The 10,711-nt window shown below is 40.4% G+C and overlaps 1 protein-coding gene across 1 annotated transcript; it reads right to left on the reverse strand.

Annotated features, from left to right (window-relative positions):
• Positions 1–800: 800 nt before the first annotated feature.
• Positions 801–10,145, reverse strand: laptm4b (lysosomal protein transmembrane 4 beta). Its single transcript, XM_041053611.1, has 7 exons — positions 10,053–10,145; positions 8,710–8,827; positions 6,999–7,072; positions 6,752–6,874; positions 6,283–6,381; positions 4,142–4,237; positions 801–915 (listed from the first exon to the last, which is right to left on the reverse strand). The coding sequence occupies exons 1-7, from the start codon at positions 10,143–10,145 to the stop codon at positions 841–843; spliced, it is 678 nt and encodes a 225-aa protein (XP_040909545.1). The 3' UTR covers positions 801–840.
• Positions 10,146–10,711: the final 566 nt, after the last annotated feature.

The following is a 10,711-nucleotide window of genomic DNA, read 5'->3' on the forward strand; positions in this document are numbered from 1 at the left end:
GATGGGTTACAGGTTTACAGACAGTGTGATACATGGATACAAAAGGAAGACGTAGTTGTTTATAGGTCAAGGAACCTTTTTTCCATACGGTTTCCTGCAGGACGAGCTACATCAGTACACAGATGATATTTTCTCACAACAGGACAGCCTTTCACTATTCACTTCTTTTTCTCTCAGTCTTTACAGTTATACAAAAAGTCATACAAAAATACCCCAACATTACATTCAATGAAGGAAATTTGTCAATTTCTGAAAAAAAGTGCTCTTGCATAACTGATCACATATTGTCGCTTTCCTTCTCACTCTCTCTCTCTCTGCGCTATCTCTCTTCAGGTAGTTTGTTTCTAGACAAAGACCACAAGGGAGATTCACAGTATTGGGGGTTAACAGTTGGTGGCCAGACTGGTGGGTGTGCACGTTTCAGTCAAAGAAAAGTGCAAATTAAGTTGGGACAGAGTGTTCAGGGCGTGCAAGAGTTTACATGCTGCCAGGGGACAGCAGCTGCCGAGAGGGAGGGTTGCTGATGGTCGGGGGGGAGCGGGCTCAAAGTTGCTGCGATGCTGTCCTTTGAGGAGAACAGGGGAGACGAGAGGGGGAGGACAATACGTCACGACAACCAGGGGTGATGGAGGAGGTGGAGGGGGGCGGAGTTGATGGCAATACTGGCTCGGGGTCAGACTAATCTAATCTGAAATTGGCAGGAATCCAAGCTGAAACCAAGACATGGTTATTCAACATGTTCCAGCCAGCGTCAGGATCCTAGTGTTGGAAAGAGATGTGGGAGGCTTTTTTGGGGGAAGGGGGTTTTTGGGGTATAGGGTCCAGCAGGGAGGACGTCTCTCATGCCTCCATATACTGGGGAGGAGGCTCCTTGGGTGGGATGGCGATGGCTTCCTCGTACGGTGGCAGCAGAACCTGAAATGTGACAGAGAACCAAAAGGAGGCTCAGTCCAAACTCGTAGCTCAAATACATCCTCTGTTCTATTCCGCTGTGTGGCTTTATGAGAGTTACATGCTTCAGTGGCAACAATTTTAAAGATCAAAGATCCACTTCAGGACTTTTCTGAGCTTTAAACTCCATCTTAAGCTCTTCTTCAGCAAATTAAGCTGGCTCAAATGGCAGTGCATGGTGTAAGTGTTTAACTTTAGTGACGTGATACGCAGGTCACATGATAACACCTGAGCCTGCGCCGCTGCCGAAAGAAGTCTTTGAGATGTGGTTGAAATCTCTGCTTTTACAGTATTTTGTTGGAAATACTGATTCAAAGGCCAGAAGTGATCATCCATCCTCTCTACTTAGGCTACTGTTAAGCTTAAATTATACACCCTCACTTTAAACAACGCAACACATCAGGGTTGTTAGCAGAAAGTAGTTTCCATGCTGTCAACACAACTTTTTTCATTCTATTGTGGGAATTTCTAAGACAGCTACATTGTAAATGTATATATAGTTCGCTATGTAGTAAATAGGAAGTGATTTCAGATGCAGTCTTGGCCACTGTTGCATGTTTCCCCCTGATTCTTTCAAGCCCTTTATACTCGATCCCTATAGAAGGCATTGCTAGCTGCGAGGGGAACATCCACACACGTATCCCTCTGCTTTACAGGCCAGGCTGCTTTCTCTCAACCAGAGGTCTTTCTCTGTAAATGGTGTTATAAAACCAGCCCTGCTGCTAATTCAGTGAGTGAGAGTGAGAGAGAGAGAGAGAGAGAAAGTGAGAGAGAGAGAATATTCTCGGAGGGGATGGAATTGTGAAACAGTCAGGGAGGCCCGGCGAACACATCACAGGGAGGATTTGAAATGAAGCGGACAAGCAGACAATTATGTAACATGTCCAGAAGAAGAGAGGGGGATGGACAGAGATAGATAAGAGAGAGAGAGGAGGAGGAGAAGGAGGAGGGAGGAAAGAGAGAGAGAGAGAGAGAGAGAGAGAGAGAGAGACGACCCTTGTGCATTTTAATGGTATTTATATAAAAGCAGGGCAGATAAGCAGCTGGGTACTTGATGTACGAAGCTGTAAAAAGCCATTTGGACACACTGCCGGCTTTTTAATAGTAAAAATAGATGGAGCACTCTATTCATTCACCGCTGTGTGCGGAGAGAGGGAATGCTGTGATAAAACCATATCGCCACTATTCAGGCCAATATGAAAGCTGTTTAACCTGTTTAAATCTGTGTGTGTGTGTGTGCCACAGATATTTGCTGCTTTTAGATACTATTTGTTCCCTGATACTTCTCTAATTGAAATTCCCACAGCTTGTGCTGTGGCCTTCACTTTGACCCACTTGATTCAGCTGTTTGCTTCTTTGTTTATTGGTGTATTCCAGTATATCTCTGACTCATTTGAAAACCTTTTACTACCTTTGATCAGTTTTGGGGCTTCATACTTAACTGCGTATCCACATATATTTGTCTAGTTTTGTTCTCTTCATTCTTTACAAGTCAGTTATTTCTAAATTAGGTATAATCTAAAAGTGTGTTTTTATGACAAATAATTTTCGGCTGAGGAAAACATACAGTTTCTTTCCCTCCATGTCTGTCCTCCATTACATTAGACAGAACAGACTGGCATATATTCAATATTTGCTCAAAGGCCATATGATACACAATATGATGTCAAGCCCTGCTGGATTAGCTCCAGCCTGTAGAGTCTGTTTCATAAGGTGAAAAAACGTCAGCAGTGAACCAGGGCCACGACAACACAAGGACAAAGTGACAGAGAGATGAAGTGCTATGTATTGAGACGACAGCGGGTGAGAGACAGATTAATGTCTTATGTATCAGTGTGGAGGATTACAGACAGACAAATGGAAACCGTGACTATGCTAAAGCCTCTCAGACGCCCCCTGAGTCAACACTGAGGGATGGATGACACCCGGCTCTAACCAGCCAATCACACTTCAGGATGACCTGCGGCACCTACTGTACTCCAACCCACGCCACCACTGTCACTGTATGGTGACAACACTGGGACATTTAAACAGCTCAACAGCAGAATCTAGACTCTGGACTGTACTCACTGCAGAGTGTACACTCTTCTACCAGTGTCTATGATGTACTATGAAGAAAAAATTAGGGGTTCTATGAATTACTATAATTTACTTCACAGTACTGTTCTACTCTTAAAGTGATATGTGTAGGATTTTAATTAGTCAACAGTTAATATTTTCACACATTTAATAACCTGTAATAAGTCTTAATTTCTTGCTTATCTTAATATTAAGGAAATCCTGAACAAACATTAATACTAAAATACTACACATAGCATCTTTACCTGTACATGTATGTAGAGACTGTGACATGATATCTATTCTAGTGATTTAACAGCAGGACCACACCAACCTGAACCTCTTGGAAATGGAAAAGTTATCTGACGTGCAGACTTGATGACAGCAAATTATATTGCGGGATAAAATGCTTTCTGAATATACTTTTTACAATTTCATTTTGGGAATTTAAATTTTTGACTTCAATATGCAATATCGAAAAAAGAGATTTCAGCACTCATTTACACATACGCTCTCACATACAATCTTTTTCTTATTTTGAAACAGTCAAAATTTTATTGGCTGTGAAATGAATGTGGTACGTCTCAATAGTAAAGTGGCATCTATGATTGCAAAAAACAGTCTAGTTTATCTGGTATTTCTTACCAGATAAACTAGACTTATTTCCCACATTGAACAGAAAATTATTTCTGTCTTCTTGTGTTACATGTGTTTAACTTCTTGTTTGAGGTTGAGGTTACTGAGGCTTTTTTTTAAATTCTGAAATTCTGAAAATGAAGTATAAGTTTCCAATTCTAAATTGCTGCTCTAAGCACAATTCTTTCTATATACATATGATGATGTACATTACAAGTATTACCTAGAATCCTTACCTTGTACATTTAGAGGTATCAACTCATTCAACTGCAATAACATACAAAGATATAGTCTATATTTTAGTATAGCTCAGTGAAATCTCAGGTGTTGAGCCTTGTTGACCTTTCAAAACCTCTTCCTCTAATGAACTGAAAGCTTGTAAGCCAAAACCATGAAAAATGAAAAAACGCTGTGCAAACACAATTATGATCTGAGGATGGGGTATTTTCAATATGTCCTTAGGGTGAGACACAGGCAGGTGGACGTGAGGACTCACCGTGGTGTCGTTGGTGGTGACATAAACCAGGACCTCTGTGGTGCCCCTGCCGCTCACATATCTGTAGCAGTTCCACACGCAGCCAATCAGGTAGGCCTGTCCCCGGGAGGCGAAAACAAAGAACAACACAATGACCTTTAGCAAGCCATTGTCTCCACTTTTCATTATTACTGATGCTGCTTGCTATGATCTCACCCATTCATCAAGGTTAGGGATGATGACAGCAGAGATGCATCACATCAATACTTCATAAAGAGTGTGACACAACAGCATCAAGACAGGTAAGGACACACAGCATTTCAATTTAGTTGTTAAAATATAAGACAATTTTATGTGTGGACATTTCCTGCATTTTACTAAAAGCAACTTATCAGGCATCTCTTGCTCTTAGTAAAGCTATGCCTGCACTGAGGTTTTGGTTTGTCTGACTTGGCAGAAGAACAGGAGGTTCATTGTGTTTATGTGTGAGTAGCCTGCTGAGTCGGTAACTCTGCCAGCAGTAAGAGCAACCAACCAACCAGGAATCCAGGCAGACTGCTAGCCAATCACTTTACCATCTGCTGAGTTGACCTCCTCACTGTGATACCACCGCTAAACTGAGGTTAACCTAACCACTATGCACCACAGTATTGTACGCACAATGGTAACTTTAAAACAAAATGCTAGCAATGTTGATAATACAGCTAACAGTAATACAGAACCAGTTCAATTTGTTATTTTTAGATCATATAAAATAGAGAATGTGGTTTTTGTCGTTCTCAGGGTAATACCTCAGGTTATTGTCCACTCTCCAGTGAGTTCTATTTTGTTTGGATGACTGAACAGTCTCCCTTTGCGCTCTTCATTTAACCAATGCACTCAGTCTGTTTACTTCTAAATAAGGTACGAGCATTACATTTTGTTTTTTTCTGTCCTTGAAAAAAAATTGCAATTTTGTTTGCAAGGTACAAAAACATTTTGTATCAGAAAGGCAATGTTCTGGCTGACAGTACACAGTGCTATGCTATGAGTTTGACCTTCTTGCCCATTTGCATTGCACAGTATGTGCTACCGTCTCTCTTTTTATTCATCTGAGCTTCTCTCTATCTATACCTCTGCCACATCCCTCTCTCTTATCTACAATCTCTACTCTCTCCAGCGCTCCTTCTTCCTGTCTGTATCTGTCATTTATGCCAAGTGCAGTTGAGTGGAGGATGTTGGCTTCAGCAGGAACTTTAGCAGGTGCTGCCTCTGAGTTGAGAGTTGGATGCATCCTTGAGGTTTCAGATGTGGCCAGCTATCGTCACTATAGGGAACAGTAGCCAAAGTACTGTATATACAGCCCATGAATAAATGTGAGGCTCTATTGATTTTGCTTGGCAAATGTCAAGATTGCGTGCTTTGAGCAAGCACACACCTATATTTGATCTTTAATGCTGAATTGTGGAACAATAAGCAGTTCAACTACATGCTCTGTGCAACAAAGCTCTCTGTCTGAGTCATGACTTTGGACTCTTCTGAGTCCAGCAGTGTGTCTTCCAGTGGCTGCTTCCTATCATAAGACCCCAGCTCTGGCTTTGGATATCTGCCGAGAACATTTCCAATCTGAGCTTAGAGGAGAAACAACTTGATTTGATTGTACAGATGACTGCAACTTCATATCCCATCTCGTCCCATAGCCCCAGAGCATGGCTGCGCCTGGAGAATCAGCCATGCATTAAGGGGGAATTAGCTTGACAGGAGTTGGTTTCCTGTTGTCCCTGACCCGCTGCTCTCTGACTGTGTGATAATCTCATGAAGAACATTGATAATGGAAATGTTCACATCGGCAGATTCATTACACATGCCATATGGTTCATACTGCTATGGGAAGAGCACAGCGTGAAACTTAATTGCTTTAATCACATTAAAATGTGATGAGCAAATTTATAAAAAAAAAGGCAGTTCTACAGGGGAGAAATGTTCAGTGTGTGTGATCTTGAACAATTTGTTGCATATAACTTTATATTCTACAACAGAACCTTTTTCTAAGCATCTGTACAGTTTCAGATATCATTCAGATGGATGTTGATGGATGATGGATGTTTATCAAAGCCAAAAAAAAAACTCGAAAGCAAGGCAGGCTGGGAAAGTCTGCAGTGATAGAGATTCTGTAGACTTACCTTGAAGGAGAGGATGCAGCCAATGAAGAGTAGGACTGCAAAAACTAGGCACATGTTGTTGGTGGACATGATGTCCTCTTTGTAAGGGAATGTCCCCGGCTGAAGGAAGGGAGAGGGGTAAAGAGAGAAAGATAAATTAAAATAAATAAATGTCAAGAGTGAAACAAAAATCAATGAAGAGATATTTGAGACAGAAAGTAGCAAAAAGTGGCCTTTTTCAAATCAGACACGGACAAAACTTGACCTTTAGGTGGCCTTTTTTCATTGAATGCCTCTTTTTTAAATTTATTTATTTGCAGCATAACACTAACTGAAACTGCTTTGTTGTTTAACAGTTATCACAAACATAGTTAAACAGCAGTGAACTATTCCTTTTTGTATTTCCCATTAAGAAGAAAAGAAGCCTCAAGCCTAACAAGATGTCATTTAGGTAACTGTTTTCTGTTGTGAAGCGTGAAACTGTCCTCACCAGCTGCTGGAGGTAGTCCTGCACCGTGTTGGGATAAACCACCACGCTAATGGCTACCAGTGTGTTAAGGGCAAAGTCGAAGATTTGGTAGCAGAAGAATGGAATGATCCAAGCAGCATGTTGCTTTAGAGGAGATATTGGGAAAAAAAAAGATAAAGAAAATCAAACATAAGGGGTTTTAAGTACATAAATGTGTTACCAACAATTTAATTTTTATGAACATTTCTCATTTCTATTGTTAATTTACCTTGTAAGCACCATATGTTGCCATGCCACATATAAGTATCATGAGTAGGGATATTGCAGTAGCTATGCAAATATCTGTGGAGAGAAAACACAATCAACCAGAACAAGGTGAGAACAGATAATCTACAAAACACGTCATTTCACTGGAACCTTCAATCCACTGATGTAATCCAAAAGTCTTTATGGCGAAATGGATTTATACAAAACAAAGCACCTTCAGTAACCTCGCTATTTTTAGCACCCAATCTGCCTTGGACAAAACATGATCGGCACGTGGATAACTGTTACGCAAGAGGGGCTAAATTTGACAAAATCTAACACCCTTCTTCACATTACAGCTCTGAAAAGTGACTGATACAGATACCACTCACAATAACAGACTATGACAGGATGTTGTTGATGTACATGTATAGTTGGGTAAAAGTGATCTCAGATTGGCAGGTACTAAACTTGGTAATCAGGCTCAGTGTTGGCTAGTTTTTGTTAGCATTGTTAGCAAGAAACAACAACACTTTGCATTGAATGCGACTACCATAAGTCGTCATGACTGTTGGTTTTCCCTTACACTCAGCAACAGTGATTATTACTGTGTTAAGACCCAGGAAATGATGATACCCTTCCATCGTAATCCCTTGCTGCACACCCTAGAGACAGATACACATGTTCACACTTACTATATATAAACAATACATGTGTACATATATGCACTGCCACCCCCCCACGTCATCCACACATCTGAGTTTTAATTTCAAGATTTCTATGCATAAGATCACAGTGACATTGGTACTATTGACACCTGCCTATCAAAAGACCATGACAACAGCTTGTCTCTGTCTGGTGTTTCACAATCTTTGACTGATTCGGCACAAGCGACAACAATATCTGAGGGGAGTCAGTCAAGATGGCCATTTTAATCCGATGGAGAATTAGAGCAGTCGTTTTTAATCAGAGTGGCCAGTGACAGAGTCTGTGGCGTTCCAGAGGCAACTATGATGATGATAGCAGCTGGAGGGGAAGCACTGAAAATATACATGCACTCTGATTTTTTTTTTCTTCGCCCTCTATCATGCCAAGCCTACTCAGCTATGTCTGTGCTGAGAGCAGCATTATGGGGAAAAAAAGCAGTGGGCAGAAAGGAGAGGTGGTTTTAGAGATGTAGAAACACATGGGGGCTTTGTGGACATGCTGCCGATTTTAATGAGCTCTCTCTGACAGAGCTTGGAAAAACATTAAAAGAATATTGTTACTGAGCCTTGAAACTTGATATTGTCTAGGATTCTAGTTAATGCAGTATCTCGACACAGCATTGACATTTTAGAAAATAGTGAAAAATGCCCATCACAGTTTCCCAGAGTTAAAGTTAATGTCTTCAAGTGTCTTTACGTGTCTGACCAACAGTCCAAAACCTAAAGATGATAAGTTTACAGTCCTATAACAGAGAGATCCTCACACCGAAGAAGCTGGAAAAAGCAAATGTTTTGCACATTTGCTTGAAAACTTACTCACAAGGTTTAATGGATTATCAAAACAGCTGCAGGTTGTTTCCCACTAATTAACTGACTGACTAATCGTTTTAGCTCTAGTTTCTTTCAGTCATTATTAATGCAAGACAACAAACAGCTTAATTGAGGACATTTAATATAATCTATCATACCACTAGAAAATTCATATTAAGTTGAACATGTAAAAATAAGGGAATTAGTTGCACTCACTTGCATCGTCCATGACATCAATGTCAGTTCCCAGCTCGGAGCTGGTAAGGTGGTAGCGATACTGAATTGGGTCATTGAGAGCCGACAACAAGATGAGTAGGACGACTGCATTGATGAGCTGTAGGGAAAGGAAAATCGTTATTAATATTGTATTTCACAGTGGAGTTATCCATTTACATTCCTCAGTCAATCTTCAGGTAGTTTATTATCATTTCAGAAATTCATTGTTTTATCTGTAGTAATTGTCTGACAACTACATTAACAACAAATAACATTACAGATATCAAACAACATAATGCTCCACAGTACATCAAATTTAAAGTGCCATTTAAGTGCAGTGGTCATTTTATGTGACAGCTTAGAATTAATGGATCAGAAAACTAGATTTATTGCAGATGTAATGATGTTTGGGACTTTTTTTCTTGGTGTGGTATCAAAGTACTTAAAATAAAAAAGGAATCACGGGGAAGTATAGACCGATAAAGATACCTTTCTGAATTTAGTGATTAGGGCAACGACTAACAATTACTATCCACAAGTTCATAGAGCCCAAGGTGACATTCAAATTACATTGTTCTAAGGTTATAATATGAAGCACTGGTGTTGATACAGGGTCATGGGCAGGGTCACTGCAGCATTTATTCAACCGAGATGATTAGAAACAAATGAGCTTATGAGTCTTATATATTACCGTTTTCACCTCAGGTCAAAACATCTTATTTATGGAGGCTTATTTGAGGCTTTTTCTGACTCGGTTTGACGACATACACTTGATTAGTAGTAGGGTCAAAAAGAGAGGGGGACTAACGCTTACTAAAGGTCAGGGATTTACCAGGCTTACTGAACTATGTTTAAAACTTTAGGGTTATCCCGTGGGTAAAAACAGAAGCAAACTCTATATTTACACGGTACAAATGTAGGACAAAACAAATGGGATGGACTGGTAAGGTATCTCAACACAACAAAAAAGGCAGCTTAAAGAGAAAGTAAATGCATGGCCACAGATTGTGAATATGTTGTTTAGATTTGATTAAAATAGGATAATCAGGATAATCATGAAAGAAGTCTTGGCCATCAATGCTTGTGACAAATAAGCGGACACTGTAGTTTATATGATTCATTTGGTATATAACCAAGGACATCCTCAAAATAGCAAATCAAAAATGAGAGCCGAAAAACAAATGAAAAAAGCTGAAGCTAGCTAACTTAGCTTTTTTTTTTTGCAGTAAAACTCAATAGGACTTGACATTTATTACATATTTAACCGCATATTCCACATTTTAGCCACATTTGAAATATCTGGACCTGACATCGGATGATAAATATTGAAAAATCTGACTTACCATATACCATATTCCCAGAATAATGGTGCCCGTCCGTACATGGCAGCAAAGGCAGCAGCTCGTCGAGTACCACCGGTCCCACGGCGAAATCATCTTTTCTCTTGCTATGAATTTCAAGCTATTTCATGAATGCTGCCGAAAATTAATTTTTCAAGTCTACGATGTCCGAAAAAAAAAAGAATAGATGGGATCGTTAGCGTCCTCGGTGCTAGGACCGCCACATCCAGCGTGTGTTTGAACCGACGTTCGCCTGCTTCAGCGAGTGGGCTCCTGGCAAACACAGAGCCGTTAATCTGGCTCATCCCGGAGTCACGTGACCACCGGAGGATTTTGACCGAGCTCCGAGGGCTGGATGCTGATGGATGTAAAATGCTCCACAGTCACACACAACATTTCGGACACCAGGCTTTTCCCCCTTTCTTTCAGACTCAAGCGTTCACTCGTTTTTAAGTTTTCTCCTTTAGTGACAGTTTATTTTTTTGGGGGGGGAAATTCGATGTTTAGTCCAGGGACGGATTAACCTCCTGGGATGCACTGGGGCAAAAATATGTTGTTGGGCCCGCACAGACCATCACTATTCACGACAGTTTATTTGCTAAACATTTTTGGGCAAGTTACTTGAAAACTGTAGTTAATTACTCATAACATTTTATTTGAAT

Source organism: Toxotes jaculatrix, chromosome 13, assembly GCF_017976425.1.
Source record: "Toxotes jaculatrix isolate fToxJac2 chromosome 13, fToxJac2.pri, whole genome shotgun sequence".
NCBI lineage: Eukaryota > Metazoa > Chordata > Actinopteri > Toxotidae > Toxotes > Toxotes jaculatrix.

Bases quoted from the DNA above. Each gene is read 5' to 3' on its own strand.
- laptm4b (XM_041053611.1), bottom strand. From the start codon at position 10,145: ATGATTTCGCCGTGGGACCGGTGGTACTCGACGAGCTGCTGCCTTTGC. The intron at 6,875-6,998 runs GTAAATTAACAA...TCTCCTCTAAAG, and splicing joins CAACATATGGTGCTTACAAG to CAACATGCTGCTTGGATCAT. The intron at 6,382-6,751 runs GTGAGGACAGTT...CCCTTCCTTCAG, and splicing joins AGGACTACCTCCAGCAGCTG to CCGGGGACATTCCCTTACAA.